This window comes from Geotrypetes seraphini, chromosome 13, assembly GCF_902459505.1.
Source record: "Geotrypetes seraphini chromosome 13, aGeoSer1.1, whole genome shotgun sequence".
NCBI lineage: Eukaryota > Metazoa > Chordata > Amphibia > Gymnophiona > Dermophiidae > Geotrypetes > Geotrypetes seraphini.
This window is the reverse complement of record NC_047096.1, coordinates 72,287,983-72,311,357: the sequence shown is the minus strand read 5'-3', so window position 1 is coordinate 72,311,357 and position 23,375 is coordinate 72,287,983. Positions and strand designations below refer to the sequence as shown.

The following is a 23,375-nucleotide window of genomic DNA, read 5'->3' as shown; positions in this document are numbered from 1 at the left end:
GCCTACTGGGAGGACAGACTAAAAAAATCAAATACATTTAAGGCTCCTTATACAAAGACAAAGTAGAGGTTTCTACTAGAGAATGACAAATTTGTTCCCGTCCTTATGGGAACTCATTTTCCTGTCCTGTCCCTGCAAGTTCTTTTGCTGACTCTCCCCCGTTCCTGCAAGCTCTGTCCTCATCTGCACAAGCCTCAAACACTTAAAAATTCTAAGTGTTTGAGGCTTGTGCGGTTAAGGCAGAGCTGACAGGAATGGGGCAGGCTGAAAAAGAGAGCCTTCCATCTTACAAAACTTGCGGAGATGGGAAGGGAAAATTGAGTACCTGCGGGGACGGGTACAAATTTGTCCCCGTGTCGTTCTCTAGTTTCTACCATGGGCCTGCAAGGTAAATGCTCAGAACTCATAGGAATTCTATGAGCGTCACGTATGTTCCAAGTAGCCGAGCCGTTACTATGGAACTCGGTTCCAGATTCTATCCGGCTGACCTTTGATTTTTGGGCATTTTGGAAAAGTTTGAAAACCTATGTTTTTGACTTGCCTTTTCAAATTTGGTTACTTTGTAATTTTGTAATTGCTTTGCTTTTTATTTTAAGTCATATGTGTAAGTTGTTTATTGTATACTGTTATTTTAATAATCTGCTATGTTCTGTTTTATTATGTATGTAATGTTTTGTTTTAATTATGTATGTATGGTTGTTATCCACATAGATGTTTGATATGCAGGATACAAGTGTTTTAAATAAATAAATTTACCTCACCAGCCCATGGTATATACCTCTACCACAGCTTTGCAAAAGCCAGCGTTAGTTAATTGTAGAGTTACTTAGGAACTCGTAGGCTGCAGTACCAAGTGAATCATGATTCGGGAGCAGCCAAACTGTTAAAAAGGGAGGTAGAAATCATGAGGGCTCTGCGGTTTCTTTAATAAAAGTTGTGTCTGGCAACTTCCTGAGAGGACAGAAAGGCAACAGTCATTTGTATGCTGCTGACGGGTTGCAGTGAGCCCAGCCTTTTACAAAAGATCTTTTCTTGTTCACAGTGCCTAGGAGTCTATGGAAAAGTGGGCCACCAAGGCAGGAATGCAAGATGGAAGCTCCATCCTGAAGATGAAAGGCGCTGAGGATAGGATGACCACTCAGCTCTTGGACCCTGGAAGCTAACCTTATTTGTGTAGATGGGGCAGCAGAGACTGAGAGAATCCGAATACTCTCCAGCTATTTCTTGGGTGTGTTACGTAATTATGATATCAGGTTCTGTTGACCGTGAACTGGACTTTCTTGCATAATCCGGGATAGATCTTCAAAAGGATTTAACCAGGTTAGAAGGCTCCCACCCAATTAAATTGAGCTGGCCAGCCACAGAGCACATATTCGGTGTTGCTTAACTAGACGGTGGGACTGAACATGTGCTCTGACCAGTGTGGCATAATCTGGTTAATATTGGGGAGGGGGAGACGAATCAGGCTTGCACCAGGGTTTATCCCAAAGTAATAAACTGGATTAGAAACTGGTTGACGGACAGACGCCAGAGGGTGTTGGTTAACGGAATTCACACTGAGGAGGGAAAGGTGAGTAGTGGAGTCCCTCAGGGATCGGTGCTGGGGGCCGATCCTGTTCAATATGTTTGTGAGCGACATTGCCGGAGGGTTAGAAGGAAAGGTGGGGTAGGGGGTGGGGGTAGGGGGTCGCCTGGGCCAGGAGAGCTTGGGCTCCTTCCTGGTCCAATTGTGTTGGGGAGGTCTAGGCTGCCGCAGGGCAAGAGGGTTTGGGCTCCCTCTTGCCATGATGTTGTGTGTGGGGGGAGTGATCCATCGCGGCAGGAGAGATGCCTCATCTCCCCTACCGCGATGCCATCACTCCTCTACCGGAACTGCTGCGGGTTGCGGCAGTTCGGATACAGGAGTGATGGCATCGCGGTAGGGGAGATGAGGCATCTCTCCTGCAATGATGGTTAGGTTGCTGGGCCGCTGAACTGATGGCGCCAGTGGCCATCAGCTCAGTGGCCCCTTTTTCGGCACTTAGACCTGGTTTTCTTTCGTCTAAGTTTTTTTGTAGTATTTTATCTAACATAGTTGTATCCTTTAAAGAAACATCTTGTCCAGCTGAGGAAGATTCATTAAAAAATGATAAGTAAAGATAAGTAAAAGAAAATGGTGCCTGTACCGTCCTCACCTATTCCAATTGTAAAAGTTTTCAACTATTGAGAAAGACCTAAAGTTTCAAGTTTCAAGTTTATTATATTATTTGATTAAACGCTTTTCAGAATACAAAGCGTTTTACAAAGAAATAAAATTAAATTTCTAAAATCACAAATACATTGTAATTAAAATTAACTACTTTAAATTAAAAATAAAAACAAACTGGGGTAAACAATCCACATGAAACAATAGGAAGGGGGGGAAGAAAGAATAAAAATACAATTAAAAAAAAAAAAAAAAAAAGTAAGCAGGTTGGGTTAGTACATAGGGAAGGTAAGAAGAGAAGGAAAAAAAAAAAATTTGAGATCTTGACCTTTTTTTTTTTGGTCCTGTGAGTGTGTCACATCTTCAGCTCTCACTCCACCAAGATGAATGCCATGAAAAACATGTTGTAGGGATGGGGTAGGACCCCCTGAAGGAAGGAAAGTCTCATGGGGAGGATAAGACCCAACTACCTGTGGCAAAAAAGTAGACAAATGTTTATCCACAGGACTTTTAATCACAGTCTTCCCCTCGATGCTCCTTTATTCTTCCCCATCTAAACAAAGCAGAGCAGAGTTCCATGCTCCACACTCCTAAATGCCGACTAAACTGTTTTGGTTATAGGTGTTGTACGCCTAGGTGTAGGTCGGCCCACCCTTCCCCTCCTCTAAACACACCTCTTTTCTCTCTGTGCGTTTAGAGGCAGGGGAAAGGCCTAAGTTGGTTTTAGATACGTCTAAAAACCAGCTTTGGTTATAGGTACTTGGACGATCAGGCTTTTTGATCGTCCAAGTAGCCAATTAGGACACTTTTTAGACGTGGTTTTTTTTTTTTTTTTTTTGGATTATTTTTTGGATTATTTTGGGGTTTTTTTTTTTTTTTGGATTATTACCCCCATAGCGCCTACTTGTTCGCTTTCCCATCCTTGAAGGGCTGTGTCTACAAGAGATTCCTTGATAGAACATTATCATTCCAAGCAGGCAAATGGAATAAATGTTTAACCAACTTTATTTCAAATGCTCTTTCTTACCAAACTTTTAGGAAGTCAATCAAAACTTATCTCTTTGACAAATTTCTCTGACTCCATTTCTACCATGATGCACTTCTAAAACACTTCCCAGAAAAATTGATTAATCTTACCATGTTAAAGTAATTTTGAAAGTTTTTTGTAATATCGCTGTCTGTACACAGCCTCTTCCTCCGAAACCGCTCTGAACTGTTTGTGGTATTGTGGTATATAAAAATAAAGTTATTATTATGATAAGTGTTCTATCTTAATTGCCTATGCCACAAAAGTATAGAAAATGGCTGTCATTCCCTTCAACCTTTGCTTTTTTGACCAGGACATTGATAGTTTTAAATTTACCATTTTACAGAACATTCCGGATTGATTCCCAGCTGACTAAACTTAGGGGACTTTTACTAAGGCAAATAATACCACGGGTGTGCTGCACTTGCCGCTGTGGTAAAGAAAGATTTACCATGTGGCAGTTCAGGCGGGAAGGCATACCACAGCTGTGGGCGGAGATGGGTGGGAAAAGGAGCATGTAGTGGGCACGCATACCCACAATGCACTGGCACACTGCGGTAAAGGTGCTCGGTGCTTCTTATTGCAGGAATCTTTAGTGCCTGCAAAAAGGTAGGTGGTAAGGGCTTTTCAGATGAATTGTTATTGCAGCCATATAGATGGAAACCTGCCTCTCAGCAGACACACCTACGGTAATTTCTGAATTGCTGTGGGGCAAAATTGGCGGCAGGCACCTGCTCTGCTAATTTTAGCCATAGACCTTAATTAAAGGGCCCCTTAGAATAACTTCAAGAACTTTCCATCAATATAAATAGTAGCACAGTATAACCTTTTTTTTTTTTTTAATTCTTTATTCAATTTTTAAACTACAGAAGTGCACATAAATAACACATTTACATAGAATATTAAAATAAAGCACATTAAACTTACAAAAATTTATTAAAAGAAAAATTATTTCCCCCCCCCTCCCACCCTTAATATGAACTATAGAGATCTTAAGCCCACCAGTTCAGTTCTAATTGCCTAAGTGGAAACATATCTTTTATTTATTTATTCAGTTTTCTATACTCTTCTCCCAGGGGAGCTCAGAACAGTTTACATCAGGGGTGTCAAAGTCCCTCCTCGAGGGCCGCAATCCAGTCGGGTTTTCAGGATTTCCCCAATGAATGTGCATGAGATCTATGTGCATGCACTGCTTTCAATGCATATTCATTGGGGAAATCCTGAAAACCCGACTGGATTGCGGCCCTCGAGGAGGGACTTTGACACCCCTGGTTTACCTGAATTTATTCAGGTGCTCAAGCATTTTTCTCTGTCTGTCCCGGTAGGCTCACAATCTTTCTAATGTACCTGGGCAATGGGGGATTAAGTGACTTTCCCAGAGTCACAAGGAACAGCATGGGCTTGAACCCATAACCAAAAGGGTGCTTAGGCTGTAGCTTTAACCACTGCACCACTCTAATCAAAATGTAGCAAAAGTGAGCCAAGTAAAGGACAATCAAGCCTTTGTGACATCATTGATGAGGCTGGCTCTTAGTCATTGGTGGAATGAGGCATTATGATGTCACAATACCTGCTCTGGTGATCAGCAGCTGAAACTTTTCACACTATTTATTTATTCAATTTTCTATACTGTTCTCCCAAGGGAGCTCAGAATGGTTTACATAGTTTATCCAGGTACTCAAAGCTCATAATCCATCTAATGTACCTGGGGCAACGGGGGGATTAAGTGACTTGCCCAGGATCACAAAGAGCAGTGTGGGTTTAAACCCATAACTTCAGGGTGCTGAGGCTGTAGCTTTAACCACTGCGCCACTCTAGAAATCAAAATGTAGTAGAAGTGATGCAAGTGTAGGACAATCCAGCCATTGTGACATCACTGATGACGTTGACTCTTAGGCATTGGTGGAATGAGGCACTATGACATCACAATACCAGCTCTGGTGATCAGAGGCTGAAACTTTTCACACTATTTATTTATTCAGTTTTCTAGACTGTTCTCTCAGGGGAGCTCAGAATGATTTACATGAATTTATTCAGCTTTTCAAGCATTTTTCCCTGCCTGTCCCAGTGGGCTTACAATCTATCTGTGGCAATGGGGGCATTAAGTGACTTGCCCAGGGTCACAAAGAGCAGTGTGGGTTTGAGCCCACAACCTCAGGATGCTGAGGCCGTCGCTTTTAACCACTATGCCACACGTTGTTTTAGACGGCAGATGCATTTTGCTATGTATGCAGCCAATTTATCAGGACAATAGGGAAAAAGTATTCCATAGAAACATCTGCTAAGATGTGCAATGCCTACAAGGCATATTTTGGCATGTCTGTTGAGAATCAAGACAAACCTTGGGCACCTCCCTTCACATGCAAGCGCTGCAAAAAAAACAAAACAAAAAAACCCTGAAAGGTAAGCCAATTTTGTTTCTCACTAGGATGGTGACATGTTCTGCTGTAAAATTTCTTAGAATGTTTAATTTATAAAAATATTTACATTTTTAAAATTTTCAATGTTATTTCAAAATATATGATATAGGAAATATGTTGCGAGAATCTCGTACTCATTAGCCATAGGTGAAATAAATTTATTGTTTTCATTGCCACAAATGGCTTCTTCTCTAGCAGGGCTGGTAGAGTGGGGCTGGGGGCTGGGGGCTGAGCAGGGATTTTGGTTTTCCTTCTCGCTTTAGCACAAAAACAATCTTGATACCTAGGGTTGTGAGAAATAGAAAGGAGTGGGGAGGGAAAGAACAGAACTAGAGAATGACACGGTGACAAAATTCATCACCGTTCCCGTCCCTGCGGATAACCGCGGGAAATAATCCCATATCATTTTCTAGTGTCTATTTCAACCTCAGGGGAGAGTTTTAGAACAAACGCCAGGAAGTTCTTTTTCACACAGAGGGTGGTGGATACATGGAACGTGCTACCAGAGGATGTGATAAACAGGAGCACGCTACAGGGCTTCAAAGAAGCTTTGGATAGGTACTTGGAAGACAAAGGGATTGAGGGGTACAGATAAGAGTAAAGGTAGATTATAGGGATGGGATTAGAGGTAAGTTACAAAATTAATCAGGGACCACTGTTCGGGCACTAGGCCTGATGGGCCGCCGCGGGAGCGGACTGCTGAGCAAGATGGACCTCTGGTCTGACTCAGCGGGGGCAACTTCTTATGTTCTTAACACCAGCATTCTTCAAAGCAAAGCTTGCGGGTCAGTGGTTGTGGCCATTCATACTCTGATTCTTATGGGAGCCAAGGATAATGAAGCCATTGTGACATCACTGATGTGATTGGCTCTTAGGCACTGAGGCATTATGACATCACAATATCTGCTCTGGCTACCAGAGACTATCATTCTGTTTCAACCTCAGTCCTTCTTCAAAGCAAAGCTTGCGGGTCAGTGGTTGTGCCCAATTATACTCTGATTCTTCCCTCTCTCCTTAAAGAATGACATGAAGATGGTTTCCCGTGATTATCCGCGGGGACGGGGACGGTGATGAATTTTGTCACCGTGTCATTCTCTAAACAGAACCTTTCAAGAACAAAGCGTGAACATGTTTATGTTTATTTAAATTCTTCCTTTATTACCCTTCACAGGCAGAACTAAACACAGAGACCCTACCAAGAGCCCTAATGCCAAATCAGCGAAATCACTCTCCCAAAGTTTGTGTAAAATAACAAACCTTCATCCCTCTCTTAAAATGGGGGTAAAGAAGATTCAGTTCAAAAGTGTCTACGCACCACAGTATCTAAATTAGAGAATGACACTGGGACAAATTTGTCCCTGTCCTCGCAGCAACTCAATTTCTCCATCCCGTCCCTGCGGCCCTGCCCCATTCCTGTAAGCTCTGCCTTAACCGCGCAAACGTCGAATATTTACGATTTTAAAGTGTTTCAGGCTTGTGCAGATGAGGCTAGAGCTTGCAGGAATGGGGCAGGGACAGGAAAAGAACTCGCCGGGACGGGCATTTGAGTTCCCGCAGGGACGGACAAAAATGTGTCATTCTCTAATCTAAATGATTCGCAATGGCAAGTCTTCAAATTTATCAAGAATCATTGGCTCCTGATCCCTTCCTTCTCTTTGATTTTCCATTTCTGTCAGCATCTGTTCTTGGATTTATTTCCACATCAGTACGAGGGGGCACCGTTGCCAGGAAATAGAAAGAGTTTCTACTTCTTTCTCTTCTTTTCGCTGTAACTAAAGTTTCTAAGAAGGATCAGTAGCTACAAGTGAGATGAGTTTGATGGTCAACTTGGTCTTTAGTACAGATATATCTTCATAGTCAAGCCAGCACATAAATTAACTCAACTCACTATTAGTGCCAGTTTCTGCTTAAGAGGGTCTCTGTACTGCAGGGGTAGGGAACTCCGGTCCTCGAGAGCCGTATTCCAGTTGGGTTTTCAGGATTTCCCCAATGAATATGCATGCACTGCTTTCAATGCACATTCATTGGGGAAATCCTGAAAACCCGACTGGAATATGGCTCTCGAGGACCGGAGTTCCCTACCCCTGCTGTACTGGAAAAGCAGTAGTGAGTTAAATTGGCAGATCAGTGAGAGAGGGGGCAGTCTCAGTCAGTACTGGATAAGAGAGTGTGCTACGGAGAAGGAGTGAGGTATTTTAACATACCTGTATGTAGGGTTTCAGTACTGGATAGCAGGGAGTGTTGCATGGCAGGAATGAGGTACTTTACGAAACCTCTATGTGTGGTATCACTACTGGAATAGCAAGATGTGCTGTGGGGCAGGAATGAAGTGTCTTAGCAGAGCTGTCTGTCTTTCAGTATTATAGAAAGAAGGGGAGCAGCTGAGCAGAATAAGGGAGCTTTGAGTTTGTGTTTGAGAAGGGAGTTGGTAATATTAATAGAAAGGTGTGCTGCAGGGCAGAACTGTGGGGAGCTTATGAAAATAAAAAAATAAAAAAAATCCTGTGCTCTTCCTCTTTATCTTCTTTTCTTTTTCTGCAAAGCAGATGAGTCTAACCCCCAGTCACAGCAAAGCTCAAAAGAAGAGAGAATGTGCAGAGTTCACATCACACAGGGGAAAAGAGTGCAGAGTTCTTTATCTGTAACTGTACAGGATGGAGGTGTCATTCACGAGGCTCTGCTTGTATTCAACATTCCAAGACATTTGGCAGAGAGAGAAAGACGTACTCTTGAAATGTCCCCTTCCAGATAAAATATTCTTTTTATGGGACTCCCTCAGGCTCGAGTTTATTACAAACAAGAAAAATTCTTCCTAGTACTCCCATGTCTAGTTTTTCTGTAAATCTGTAGGCCATCTTTGATTGGTTTAAATACCTTCACATGCCCCTTGATGACATCACATTTCTTTGAATGTAAATTCAAGCCCCGATAGACGATGCGTAGACTGGGTTCAGAACTAGAGAATGACACGGGGACAAAGGATTCCTGCAGGAACTCAATTTCCCTGTCCCGTCCCTGCGAGTTTTGTCCCTGTCCCTGCCCCATTCCTGTAAGCTCTGCCTTAACCGCACAAGCCTCGAACACTTACGATTTAAAAATGTTTGAGGTTTGTGCAAATGAGGACAGAGCTTGCAGGAATGAGGCAGGAACCGGGAAGAACTCGCGGGGACGGGAAGGGAAAATGAGTTCTCGTGGGGACGGGGAAAAATTTGTCCCCATGTCATTCTCTAGTCAGAACTGCATCAACTCAAGCTTTATTGGCACCTGTTCCACTGCTTTGCAGCACTAGAAGCTGGACAGCTCCTGTGACAGACAGACAAACAACAACCACATGAACCCCAAATTCTGTACAGCTGGACGCCCAACTTTACACTTAGGGGCTGATTCTACAAACGGGTGTCCTGATTGTAGGCGGTGGTAGGCGTCCTATTGCCATCTGGCAGTCAATCGGGACGCATGTTTATAGAAAGAAACTCCCTAAGGCAGGACGCCTTCACTGGTGGCGTTTGATGCGGATCTAGGGAGACATGTAGGGACACCTAGCGTGCCCAAGGCTTGTCATGGGTATGATTTTGCCCAGAAGTGGTCTTGGGCGAGTTTAAGTGGCCCTAGGCATCGCCCTAGAGCTGTGACAGCCGCCTGAAATGTAAGCCTGCAAAATTCTGAACCCCCCCAAATCTCCAACACCCCCTAACCAGAGCCTTAGGCCACATCCAGTACATTCCAGGATGCACCGGAAATGGGGAGGTCCACCATTTTGAAGAGGCAGGCCTGCCGGCTGGAGGAATTAGGCATCCCTCTGGCCGGCCTTACTTCGAAAGGTATGGGGGTGTGTTGGGTTGGGCTTAGGGGTGCTGGGTAGGATGTTGGGATTTGGGGGGTATTGGGGGTGGGGTGTTTGGGGGTTCAGGGGGTATCAGCAGTTGGGGTGGTATCGGGGGTTTAGGGGGACCAGCAACTGGAGGGAGTGGGCATCCCACTGCCATCCTATTGCCTGCATATCTCTGATTGGAGGGGTGTTGAGAGTTTGGGGGGGCCAGCGACAGGAGGGAGTGGGCATCCCTACTGCCAATCTCTGATTGGGGTGTATCATGGGTTTAGAGGGGCCAGCGACAGGAGGGAGTGGGCATCGGGTCCTTGCCTACTATGCATGCCGTTCCCCTCATTTGCATGCACGAATCGGAGGATGGTCGACAGAGAAGTGAATCAGGCCAGAGGGAAATTGGGTTGCAAACAGGGTCGCAAACTGATGGGCACACGATCGGTTTGCTTAACGAATCTAGCCCTTAGTGGGCAAATTAAATAGTGCAAATGATAAAAAAAAGATCAGTTGTGTGTGTAAATTAATTTACTAATGAGGAGTTCATTGGTTTTAACTAACAATGGCAATAAATGACCTTAATTGGTAGTTTCACACCCTATCACCATTAGTGGCTTTCTATAAGTTGCACATACAAATCCATCACATGCAACTTCTAGGGGTGTGTGGACATGGTAGCGGCATTGGGAGATGGGACTTGTATACCACCTTTTTGTGGTTACACATTCAAAGTGGTTTACATATATAGGTATTTATTTTGTACCTGGAGCAATGGAGGATTAATACTATTACTTACAAGCATAACTGACATAAGAACATAAGAACTGCCATCTCCGGATCAGACCTTCGGTCCATCAAGTCCGGCGATCCGCACACGCTGAGGCCCTGCCAGGTGTACACCTGGCGTAATTTATAGTCCACCATATCTTTATATGCCTCTCTTAAGGAGATATGCATCTAGTTTGCTCTTGAAGCCTAGGACGGTCGATTCCGCCATAATCTCCTCTGGGAGGGCATTCCAGGCGTCAACCACTCTCTGAGTGAAGCAGAACTTCCTGACATTAGTCCTGAACCTGTCCCCCCTTAGCTTCATTACATGTCCTCTAGTCCGTGTCAAATTGGACAGTGTAAATAATCTTCTCTGCTCTATTTTGTCGATTCCTTTCAGTATTTTGAAGGTCTCGATCATATCCCCACGCAGTCTCCTTTTCTCAAGTGAGAACAATCCTAGTGTTATAAGTCTATCCTCGTACATCAGTTAGGTGTGCACACTTATGCCAGTGACATCAGCGCTTGCAAATGGACACTAATGGTAGTATTCTATAATGGTCATCATTCATGCAATTGTGATTACAGAATTCACACATTCTTGAGTCTTGTACATCTGATCGTGCTTTTCAAATTTTTGAAATGCACGAACAGACGTGAAATTGTCCATTTGCTATGACAATTCCATTATGATAAGCCTGTATCAAGTTTTTCCGGTCCGAAACCCCTCAACTCCCCTCATGGCAATGACCATATAATGGGCAAGGCGTAAAGTCATGAGGTGAAATCTTGACCTTTTCACCCATCTATAGCATTATGAATAATTATTATTATGATTTTCTCTCCACCAGCGCGAGGCGTAATAACTCTGGCAATCTAGAGACCTGGAATCTTTGCCACTATTAATTTTCATAAAGCCCAGCTCCCGCTTGATTTCTGCACTCTAATTTCTGCAGTCAGCCATCATTTCCCCAAGTTACTACTTGATATGCTTCCTGTTTGTCAACTGTTATTGAGGTGATCACCTCAATTTGGGTCAAGCCATTTAATAGCCAATCTGAGTCACTTGCTGGCCATTGTTCGTCAGGATCTTTATTAAGAAGTAATAACAGAGAAAATCGCAGGAGCAGCCTGGGAGAGGAAAATTCATCTTTGTTCAGACTTCAGCAGAGGAAGTCAAGGGATCATTCATCACCTATGGGAAAGCCAAGCAAGTTGACCCAGGAGAGATCCTTTTTTATTAGGAAACTAATGCCTACTTTTCTCTTCGCATTGCTGTGTTTGCAGAGAGGCATGAGTTCCAGACAGGCACATTTGAAACTGGGAAGCGCAAGGTTGCCTGCTAGGTGGCAGTGTGGAGTGAAGCATAATCTGAGAAAGTCTCTGGTGCTGGTCTTGAACTGATAGCATGACTTCTCAGATGTGCTGAAGGGAAATTCCAGGCTTTTGAAACTTTGCTTCACAGATAATCGACTTTTCCATTTTGAAGAGTGCAAGACTAAGAGATGTCAGCAGAGTAGATCAGTAAGAAACATGGAAGGCCAAAATGTGCCAAGGAAAATGGCCACGGGGCAATTCTACAACTTGGCTTGGTACCTCAATATAGGTGACCCAATGGAGCACTTACTACCAGTTCTATATTGGTACTTAGGTGCACCAAAGCCATTATAAAATACTAGTACAAAGCCACTTTGGCGTGCCCAGTTATGACAAGATAGTGGCTGGTGCAATTTGTCCAACCGAAGTGTACCTGGAAGAGGCTCGTCATCTACTCCATTTGGTTGGTGGCTGCTGATGGTGTTGCTGTGGGGGATCTAGCAGTGGCTGGCTTTTCCGTACAGCAAGATTGTGTAGCATGCAGCATGCCAGGAAAATCTGAGCCACCTTCTCAGGTTTGTAGAGCAACTAGCCCCCTGATCGATCCAGGCATCGGAACCTGTTCTTTAGCTGGCCAAAGGTCCGCTCTATGATGTACCTGGTAGCTCTGTGTCTGCGATTATATTCTTCCTCTGCTGGAGTGTGAGGGTGTACAATCGGTTTCATGAGCCACACTCACTGGGGATACCCCCTGTCACCTATGGGAGAGAGAGATAAAAAAAAAGAGAGAGAGGGAAAGATGGTGAGGGGCAGTGATTTACAGTAGAGAATGACACAGTGACAAAATTCATCACCGTTCCCGTCCCCACGGATAACTACGGGAAACCATCTTCATGTCATTCTTTAAGGAGAGAGGGAAGAATCAGAGTATGAATGAGCACAGCCACTGACCCTCAAGCTTTACTTTCAAAAATGCTGTTATAGAAGGACTGAGGTTGAAAATTACATGGGATTATTTCCCATGGTTATCCGCGGGGACGGGAACGGTGATGAATTTTGTCACCGTGTCATTCTCTAATTTGCAGATGACCTACTAGAGTGGCAGATTGGTGGGCGTTTGCAGGAAGAGAGTGTTGGAATGGGGGAAACAGGGTTGCTGTGTCCCTGTGGTGCTTACCTAGAAGCCAACCACCATTGAATTCCCCTTGGGTAGCTCTCCTGTAGAGGCCCGAATGTTGCAGGATGTATGCATCATGTGTGGACCCAGGGGATCTGGCACACACATCCAGGATCTCTCCCTGTGCATTGCGCACCATCTGCATATTCATAGAGTGGTAGGCCTTGCGATTTCTATAACTGGCCTCATCTGCCCGAGGGGGTCTGAGAGCAATGTGGGTGCAATCTACCACCCTGATAACAGAGGGGAATTGTGCCACGTTATAGAACTGCCTCATGCTGCCCTGTAGGGCCTGGGGAGTGGCGGGGAGGGAGATGTAGTCTTGGGTGTGGGTCGGGAAGGCACGGAGGAATTGATTGTCAGACCAAGTGTTCGCAGCCAGGACTGACCGGAAGCTCCCAGTTGCCATAAATGTAAGGACTGCTGTCACTTTAAGGTGAACAGGTATGGGGTTATTGAGACGAGTGCGGGCCTATAGGAAGGGGTGCAGTTGCAGGCAGAGATCCTGGATGGTGGCCTTATCGAAGCGGTATCTCTCCCGACACTGCTGGTTGGTCAGGCCAAGAAAGCAGGAACGAGGCCTGAATACCCTTCTGCGGTGAGCTCTGTGATGCAGCTTTTCGTTATCCCTCTCCTCTTCTTGCAGCAGGATTTCAGCAGCAAGCAGAGCATTCAGGGCTTCTATTGCCCACAGAGGTGCAGGGCACTACCACCTACCAAACAAAGCAGATAAGATCTATACAGTCCCCAGACAGGCAGTGACCCTCCTCCCCCTCCCCCCTCTCCCCAGGGATCAATCCAGGTGGGAAACTGATCACTCACTCCTGTGCAGCTCCTGCCACAGGATACAGAGACCACAGTGAATGAGTAAGTTGAAATAAAAGGAAGATAAAGAGCTGGAGATTCTGATAGGAGGTAGGTGGGATGGGAAAGGGGCTGTTGCAGGGGTCTGTGAAACGTGGGGTGACAAACGGGTGTACAAAAGAAATAGGGAAGGTCAGGTACAGATGGCAGAGGGAGGAGGACACAAACGCTGCCAAACTCTCTTCCATTACCTGTACAGCCAGAAGACAGCTTTGCTAGTAGCACATAATCAGGACCAGCTCAGTTAAGGAGTGTCCTAATAGTACTCTGCGATCTTTCATTAAGGAAGGAGGAGAGCCAAGCTAGTGCGATATCGTTGATTCCAATAGATTGTAGTCTGGATAGAAGAAGTGAGTGGTCAATAGTGTCAGAGGTGGCACTTAGGTCTACTAGTACCAATAACGCATCTTTCCCTTCATCTAGAATTTTCCAGCAGTCGTCTACTATGTCTAGTAGTACTGTTTCTGTGCTGTGGTGTTTCCTAAATCCTGATTGGAAGATGGAGAGACTGGCATTTGTTTCTATGAAGTCTCTTAGCTGTGTGAGTACTATTTTTTCAAGTATTTTTGAGATAAAAGGAAGGTTTGAGATCGGTCTATAGCTGCTTAGATTTTCCGGTCTATGGTGGATTTTTTTTAGAAATGGTCTCACTTCAGCAGATTTCCGACATTGTTGTATTAGGCCTGATTTTAGGGACTCATTTAGTAAGGGAAGGATGGAGGACAAGAAGATTTTGTTGGTAGCTAGAAGTGTTGTGGATGGGCATGGGTCTAAGATCGAGGTTGTGGGATGTAGGGAATCTATTGAATTTTTCAGATCATCTATGGAAACTGGTTTGAAGCTGTTTAGGGTTTCTCTCTTTGTTAGGTTATCCTGTTGTGAAGACGTTGGGCTGTTTGGCAGAGCTCTGGCCTCCACGTCTAAGGTGTCTCATATTTTTGATATCTTGTCGTGGAAGAAAGTAGAGAGGGATTCACTGTCTAACTTTGTTTGTTGGTCCTGAGGTGGTCCTTGGGAGGAGGAGAACAAGTTTATTGACAACGAGAAGATGGCCTTTTTTTCCTCGCCAGGACACACCTGACAGATGATAGGTGCATATGTGACTCCCAGCACACATGACTCTCGCAGACCTTTGGCCTGACACAGTGTGGCATTTCTAATGAATTAAATGTACACCTTTGGCATTCACAAAAACCCTCCTTTCCCACCACCAACAGCTGCAGAGTAGAACTAGGATGTTTTTCCATGGAATTCAGTATACAAAAAAAGTCTGATTCTCTTGTCATCTGAGTAACAGCAACACAAATCTCTACTATCAGGCACATTGTGAAATAATGTAAAACCTGAAAAAAATCTCCGCTCAACACACATATAGCAAACCTGTGTATTATAGTAGCACTATTTCTTATGAATCAAACAGGAAGAATCCTACACAACAAATGATGCATTAAGCTCTAGAACACTCATGCATCTATTACATTACAGTCTTGATTATCTGACGTAAACAGGATAATTGAAAAGTCGGATGATACGGAACACCTTGAAATTGCTTAGAAAATATGTTTGCTACTGAGACCCTGCAGTGAAAGCAGGGTCTCAGTAGCAAAGCCAAACAGAGGCCCCTTTTTATCAAGCTGCGTTAGGGTTTTTTAGCGCCGTCACTGCGGTAAAAGGTCAGACGCTCATAGAATTCCTATGAACATCAGAGCTTTGACCGCAGCAGTCAGTAATAACCCCCCCCCCCTAACGCAGTTTGATAAAAAGGGGGGAGAGGTAGGTGCTGTCTTTCCACTGAATTGAACACCAGGAAAGTGGAAAAAAAAAAAAGCTGCGATAACATCACTGGAGGAGGGGGGGGGGGGGTGTCTATCAGATGGACTAGGAACAACAATGCTTGAATACAGAAAGGATAGAAGAGCAATTTTAATTTGTTGAATTTACTGTTGGAACTCCTGCTAATTCATGCCTCTGCAGTGGAGAGCTGCACCGAGTCAGAAATCAAATCTGTCCCCACTACGATCCATTCCGTCCCCTCCTGTACCCGCAAGTAATCTCTTCCATCCTGTACCTACAGCCTTCAGAAGTAGTTATTTCTTTTAATCATGCTGCTGAAGTGCGTTGGAGGCTCTGGCAGAGACCCATTTACAGAGTATGTGTGTTTTTCCTAATTAACATTTCCAAATAAGCAAAGACACTTTATTAATTTGGACATATTAATTGAAAAGAATACTTGCTTTGTGAGTGGATCTTTGCCAGAGCTTCTAATGTAAATGTACAATATAATCTAGGTGGAGAGGATCCTCAGGCTATTGTCAGCTCCCAGGTGGTTTTCTTAATTCAAGGATCATTTTATTAAGGTGCGCCAACTGATTTAGCATGTGCGAAATGCTAAAAAGCCCATTTTATACCTATGGACTTCTTAGCAATTAGCGAACTAATCTTTAGCATACACTAAATTAGTTAGCGCACCTTATTAAAAGACAATGTGACTGTTTATTCTGTAACCCGACTGTCGAGGACATATCAGATTGGAAATGACAGCAAAAATGCAGAACACACAAGGGCAAGGATTTCTGGGGCCATAGCAAAACAACAGACCTTTGGTATGACTTGAGGCGGGCTTAATCATAAAGGAGAAGGAGCCAAATTCTAGAAAAGTCAATCAACAGCCCTATAACGAGAAACGTATATTGATTTAAACCCATTTGGGATATAATTGTGAACCACAGTGACAAGCATATCTTAAACCATGAACTTTGACCCCTGTGAGATGGTACTTTTAATTGCATTTGGAGACATGTTTAAGTAAGTGGAAAGTTACAGTGAAACTGGTGCTCTGCTTCACGTCATGCTGCGACCCGCCTGGTATCTTGTGCGAAACTGGGGGAGGGGGGCCCTTATTGTTTTTGAGCCAGAGAGTTTGTAAATGAGAACATGCAGAGACGTCAAGTTATTGGGTCCAGATTGGAGACTTTTTGACTAGTCCTGGTTTTAAACTTACATCCCAGAGAAATGTGGGATTTGTAGTGGGTGATGGAGTAGCCAGAAATCCAGGATCGTCCCAAAATCTCCAGCTTGGAACTGGGCAATTTGGCATCTCTGGAAAATGACAGTGTGCATACAGGGGGAAGTGGGGTCATTTAGGATGGAAAGATTCTTTGATATTCTCCCTGGAGCCTTCTTTGCCTTGTTCTGGGTTTAGCCTCTTGTGTACAGGAACATGTAGACCTACTTTTCTGGGGAGGAAGGTAATGGGGAAGTCAAAACTACATGCCACTGCATGCACTGGGATAAACCCAGGACTGGATCAACACTTTCTGTTGAATTTGGATCCAGTTGGCAACACTAGTTCAAATGCAGGTGGAGTTGCACAGCTGCACAAAATACAAGATCCTTGTATCTCTTTCTTTAGGTGAGATGATTTTAATCATTGTCCTCAGGCACCAGACCAGCAGCAAGCCTCCAGGCTGGTAGTTATGGGCTGCAGTGCATACCCTGGGGTCCAGCCTGGGAGCTGCCCCTTAGAAAGACAAATGGGCTTTAGTGTAGTCTACCAGCTCCACATGAGATGTTACCCATTCCTTGTTTTCTGACTTTCTTCCCTGAGCAGTTTAACCTCATTGCTGTTCAGCCCAACACCTGAGGGTAGGAATCAGAAAACCAGGACTGGATTTATGTCTCATCATGGCATGGGATTAAGCCGGCAGTTACCAGATCCAGGAGGGAGATCTTGAGCCAGTCCTAGATTTCTAACATCCCCATCAAAGCGCATTTATGGGAGCTGCAGCACTGATTTCAGTGGGTAGAATCAGAGGCTATCACACCAGACTGTTTTGGTATAGGGCAGGGGTCTCAAAGTCCCTCCTTGAGGGCCGCAATCCAGTCGGGTTTTCAGGATTTCCCCAATGAATATGCATGAGATCTATGTGCATGCACTGCTTTCAATGCATATTCATTGGGGAAATCCTGAAAACCCGACTGGATTGCGGCCCTCGAGGAGGGACTTTGAGATCCCTGGTATAGGGTTACCAAATTTTACTATTGTAAAATCAGGACCCATGGTCCCACCCCCAGGCCTGCACAGTTTCACCCACCCTCGTCCCGTTTTGCCCAAGACAAGCCCTGTTCTGCCCCAGCCTCACCCCCCAGCCAGGCCCCCTCAACCTATTCTCGTGCTTGGATCCGCGTCGGGAGGGCATTTGCATATGCGCAGGTGTGATGCGATGACATCACACGCATGCATGCGCATGTGCGCGTCATGTTACTGTGATACATCCGCACATGCCCTCCCAACACAGTCCTGAGCTGAAAAACCGTCCGGACGCCCAAACATGTCCTCTAAAAATCCGGACGTCTGGTAACCCTACTTTGGTATAAAAGCTCAAAACCAGGAATGGGCAAGAAGCCAGGAACTGGGTAACTTGGTAGCTCTAGGAACAGGCAAAGGTGGGAAAGTTCCCTCATTAACAGCACATCATTTGCATATCAATGTTTAAAATAGGCGAGAACGCATATTATCCTATATTCTTTTCTTGATGTTTTCTAAGTAATCAGCTCTGGAGGGACACTGGTTTTATGGACTGTGGTAGATAAGGCGGCGACAACTGCTTCTGTGGTCTCTGTTTTTAATTTCCGTCATACTATGCCACATGTGGCTACTTCGCTTAACTCCAATTATCACTTCATTTGAAAGATTTAATGTTTTTTTAGGCTGCTAGGCACGGGGCGGGGGAACTCACACCTCGAATTTTCAGAGCTCCATGTGCACTCCTTATATGTCAAATGAAAATAACCGTGTTAATGAACCAAATCTGAGATTTGTTGCTCAGACAGAATAGGAAACAGAACCAGAAGCAATCAGCAAAAAGGAAACAAGACGCATTAGAGTGAATAATTGGAAAAACTCAAGAACGAGCAGTTGATTTGGAATCTGTGTAGACTGTGGCTTCCTAAACATTGTGGCTGCTAGGCAACCCTCTAACTTGCCCTAATTTTGGGGAAACCATGCTCTTATGGCAGGGGTGTCCAATGTCGGTCCTCGAGGGCCGCAGTCCAGTCGGGTTTTCTGGATTTCCCCAATGAATATGCATGAGATCTATGTGCATGCACTGCTTTCAATGCATATTCATTGAGGAAATCCTGAAAACCCGACTGGATTGCGGCCCTCGAGGACCGACATTGGACACCCCTGTCTTATGGGATGCACAATGCAGGCTCTAGGGACAAAAAGAAAGTGGGATCTCTGCAGAAGAGCGAACAGTAGACCAGTAGAAATGACTAGTAACCAGCGGGTTCTTCAAGCACTTATGTTAAACCACAGCCAGACACGAAAAGGACCCGGCACGGGCCGTGTTTCGTCAAGATCGCCTGCGTCAGGAGTTCTTTGACGGGACTTAAAAACAAACAAAATCCTACTGAAAAAAAAAGGGTAAGAAACAATAAAACTATAAAGAGAGCAGTTTGGCAGCACTTTCCATCAGAGTAGAAAATGGCACAGGGACAAATTTGGAGGCTTGTGCAGATGAGGACAGAGCCTGAAGGGAGGGGACAGGAACAGGGGCAGAACTCACGGGAATGGGACGGGGATGGAGATAGATCCCCTGGGGGACATTCTCTACTTTAGACTACAATCCTTCATATGACTCCTGATGTAGGTAATCTTGCCGAAGCACGGCCCATGTCGGGCCCTTTTTATGTCTGACTGTGCTTTCATAAAAGTGCTTGAAGAACCCGCTGGCTACTGGTCATTTCTACTGGTCATCTCTCCTGCTGCTGACCACAATATAGATGCCTCACTGCTATGTGCTGAGTACTAATTCTAAAGCAGCATCTGGGCACCAAAATGTAGGTGTGCCGATGACGACTTATGCTTTTATTCTATAATGGCATTATGGTGCCCCTCTTATACCATGTCAATGGCAGGAGGAAATGGGCGTGGCCTAGTGTGGCAAGCCATGTACGTAACCTATAATATTCTATAAGTTATGCATGTAAAGTGGAGACACACCCATGCTCCTCCTCTGCTCCGCCCATTGCAGTTACACGCTATAACATTTATGTGCTCCTTTACAGAATTGTCTATTGTCAATTCTCTCAGCACTTAGGCACACCTCATAGACGTGCTCCGTTTAGTCTCCCCACTGTTGTCTGGTCCCACAGACAACGGTTTCACCTCGGGTTATTCCATTTAAATGCGGTGAGATATCTGCCTTAGCTATCGCCAGAAAACAGACCAGGAACACACAGAAAGCCTATAGAAGAAAGGTGTAACTCTAGCAAATTGATTCTTAACCTGGTCCTCAGGAAATTCACCTTGAAAATGCATGAGAGAGATTTCCATACAATGGAGCTGGTGCATACAAATTTATCTTATGCAGTGGCTTAATAAGGGGGTGGGGTGGCAGTCCGCTCCAGGCACGGTCTTGGTAGGGGTGTGGCACCCATCCTCTCCACCCCGCTCCTTCCTGAACCCCCCCCCCGCTCTACACGTGTGCCCATCCCTTCCCTCCCCTCATACCTCCTTAATTTTCTCTGCGCGAGCAGCATTATGAACTTGCTGCCCGCGTTGGTGTTGCCTCTCTATGATGTCACTTCCGGGCCCCGGGCCTAGGAAGTGATGTCAGGGATAGCTGACACGATGTAGGCAGCAAATTTGTGATGTTGCTCCCACCTGGAAAATTAAAAAGGTATGGCGGACGAGAAGGGGGTGCGCGGGTGGCGGGGGGTCAAGAAGGAGTGGGAGTGGAGAAGAGGGTTGGGGAGAGGCACCACCATTCCGGGAGCCACTCATCCTCGCTAGGCCACTGATCTTATGCCTTTTCACTCTGGATCTACTGAAAACCTAGCTGGCTAGATTTGTCCAGAAGACTACATGGAGAACCCTTGCCATAGGATCATTTCTAAAAGTTTTGGCTGGAAGTGGCTAGGAAGGTAGTGTGACTGCTGTGGTCAAAGTGTCCCCTGCTCTTCCCATCATTTAGTAGCCAAAATTGCGCTTCACCTGAGGGCCGAGATCACTTCTTAATGTGGGTTCTAGAGGGTACATCGGCATGCCTTGGCTACCAATGAGCGGCCATTTTAAAAAGCACCTAATTGGTGAGAAAAGAATATGTCATGAAGCAGTGTTATGGGAAGGAGCAAAAAGATAGCCATTTGATCATTTGCACAAAGTGACCCACAGGATAGAAATCAAATAATGCATAAAAAAAACATGACCCAACACGACCCGTGGACCACATTAGAGTCTTGTGAGTTGTCTTGCTTGTTTGTAGCCTCTTAACTACTTGGATTTTTTATGGACCGTATAAGACCCCTGAGGAAGGCATTTTTATTTTGTCGAAACACGGCCTATGTTGGGTCATTTTTTTAATTTTATACATTATTTGATTTCTGTCTAGCTCAGTGGTTTTCAACTCAGTCTTCAGGGACCACCTGGCTAGTCAAGTTTTCAGGGTACCCCAATGATTATGCATGAGAGATAAAATAATAGAAATGCTAAGTAGTAGTGGATACGAGAGGGTGCTGAAAAGTTCTCAGCCCAACCAAGACGAGAATGATGTGGATATGGTTCAATCAATGATCTGAAACAATGTAAGAAAATACAGAATTTTGTTTCTGCAAATTGGCGCTTAACAAAATAACACTCTTTTAAGCTACAGTGGCAAAATAACGCTCAGAATTTAGGAAGTTGAGCTGAGAACTTTTCAGCACCCCCTCGTATATAAAAAAAAGTGAGCCAAGTATAGGACAAGCAAGTCATTATGACATCACTGATGAGGTTGGCTCTTATTGGTGGAATGAGGCATTGTGACATCACCATTTCAGCTCTGGTTACCTTTCATACTGCGAGGGACTGCTGAAAAGTTCTCAGCCCAACCAAGAAGAGAATGACGCGGACATGCTTCAATCATTTGAAACAATGTGAAAACATAGAATTTAATTTCTGCAAATTGGCACTTAATAAGATAACGCTCTTTTCAGCTACAGTGGCAAAACATTGCTCAGAATTTAGGAAGTTTATTTGCATTCTATGAATGGAGAACCTGAATATTAAAACATATTTATTGTGGATATTCTGCCAACCCAACTGGCCACTAGCCTAGCCTGTTCTCATACATGTTCTACTGAGATATTATGAATAGAATTGGTGAAACACAAGTGTATGAGAGCAGCAGAAGCCATAATTCAGTGCCATGGGCATTTCAGTGGTAGTCTCTTCTCTTGCTTTTGTATATAGATTGACAGGAAACAGTGGAGGAGAGGAGCTCTGCTTGAAATGGACCAGCCCTAAATGAAAATTTTTCCTGCAATTGGAGCAGTGACCAGCACGTTGAGAATGAGGGCTCGATTCCAGAAACAGCACCTGCCGCAGTATGTGAAAAAGGGTGCCTACCGCGTGTCGATCACCGGTAGGTTCTGCGTCCAGAATCGCTTTTATTTTCTTCTATAGATGCCTTAAATATAGGCCAGCATTGTACAGGCCTGCATTGAAGGCATCTGATTTGTGCCTACGAGAAGTGCCTAGGCCACTTCCAGCATAAACCACACCTTCACCAGCCTTGGGCATCCGTAGGTGTGCCTAGATGTCTCCATATGCATGCAATCGATGCCTACTTTGTAGGCGTCTGCCCCAACGATTTTTTAAAAAATGGGCGTCCCGATTGGTCTGTTAGATGGGGTGTCAGGTCAAAAGCTCGCCGGGACAAAGGCGCGCGCAGACAATTGAGCGCATCGCGGAGGTGCGCGCCACAGAAAATTACTGTTTTTATGGCTCCGACGGGGGGGGGGGGGGGGCGGGGGGAACCCCCCACTTTACTTAATAGAGATCGCGCCGCGTTGTGGGGGCATTGTGGGGGGTGTGAGGGGTTGTAACCCCCCACATTTTACTGAAAACTTCACTTTTTCCCTGTTTTTAGGGAAAAAGTTAAGTTTACAGTAAAATGTGGAGGGTTACAATCCCCCAAACCCCCCACAATGCCGGCGCGATCTCTATTAAGTAAACTGGGGGGGCTCCCCAACAAAACCCCCCGTCGGAGCCCCTAAAAACTGTAATTTTCTTTGGCGCACGCCTCCGTCTTGCGCTCAGTTGTCGGCGCGCACCTTTGTCTTTCGCGGGGTTGTCTATTAACTGTTAGATGGTGGTGGGATGCTGTTTTTAGAATCAGACCCTAAATTACCATTTCCTTCTCTGAAAGGTATTAAATGCACTGGGAAGCCTAGTAAATCTTTTACTTTTAAATTGGTGAGAATGTGGAATGGACTTCCAGATTCTCTACGACTGGTAGATCAATTCTTTCAATTTTGAAAAAGTTTGAAAACCTGGTTCTTTTCACAATAGTTAATTTGATTTTAGCTGTCGTATAGTAATTTTAAGCAATTCAACATACTTTTTCTAACTTTTTCCGTCCATCTAATCGAACCAATTTCTGTTTTTGGTGTGGTGAGACAGATCATTAGAAAAAGAGCTGCTTCTAGGTGCTTTGTTAGTAAATGGTGATAACTAGTAAAGGTGAGAATATGAAAAAACTAGGTGCCGCCTTTCTCAGCTCCCAGATGTTCCTTCTCTTCACCTATAACAGAATCTAGAAGAAAGTAAGAATGATTTCAGCTTCTCCTGGCCTTAATACTCCACTGGCTGCCGGTAGAATCCAGAATACTCTTCAAGTTTGCCTGCATCAGCTACAAAGCTATCTTTGGGATGCTACCAACTTACCTCGCCTCTCAATTCATCCTCAACAGCTCTAATAAGAGCTCTCGCAGAATAAATCTCTTTAATTACCCATCCCTGAAATCATGTC

General features: G+C 44.7%; 1 protein-coding gene across 1 annotated transcript in view; it reads right to left on the bottom strand.

Annotated features, from left to right (window-relative positions):
* GFAP (glial fibrillary acidic protein) overlaps nucleotides 1-12,991 on the bottom strand; it is a 50,638-nt gene extending 37,647 nt beyond the window's left edge. Inside the window, exon 1 of the mRNA XM_033917561.1 lies at nucleotides 12,715-12,991. Coding sequence (XP_033773452.1) covers nucleotides 12,715-12,991 — 277 coding nt within the window. The remainder of the gene's footprint in view (nucleotides 1-12,714) is intronic.
* Between the last annotated feature and the right edge of the window lie 10,384 nt (nucleotides 12,992-23,375).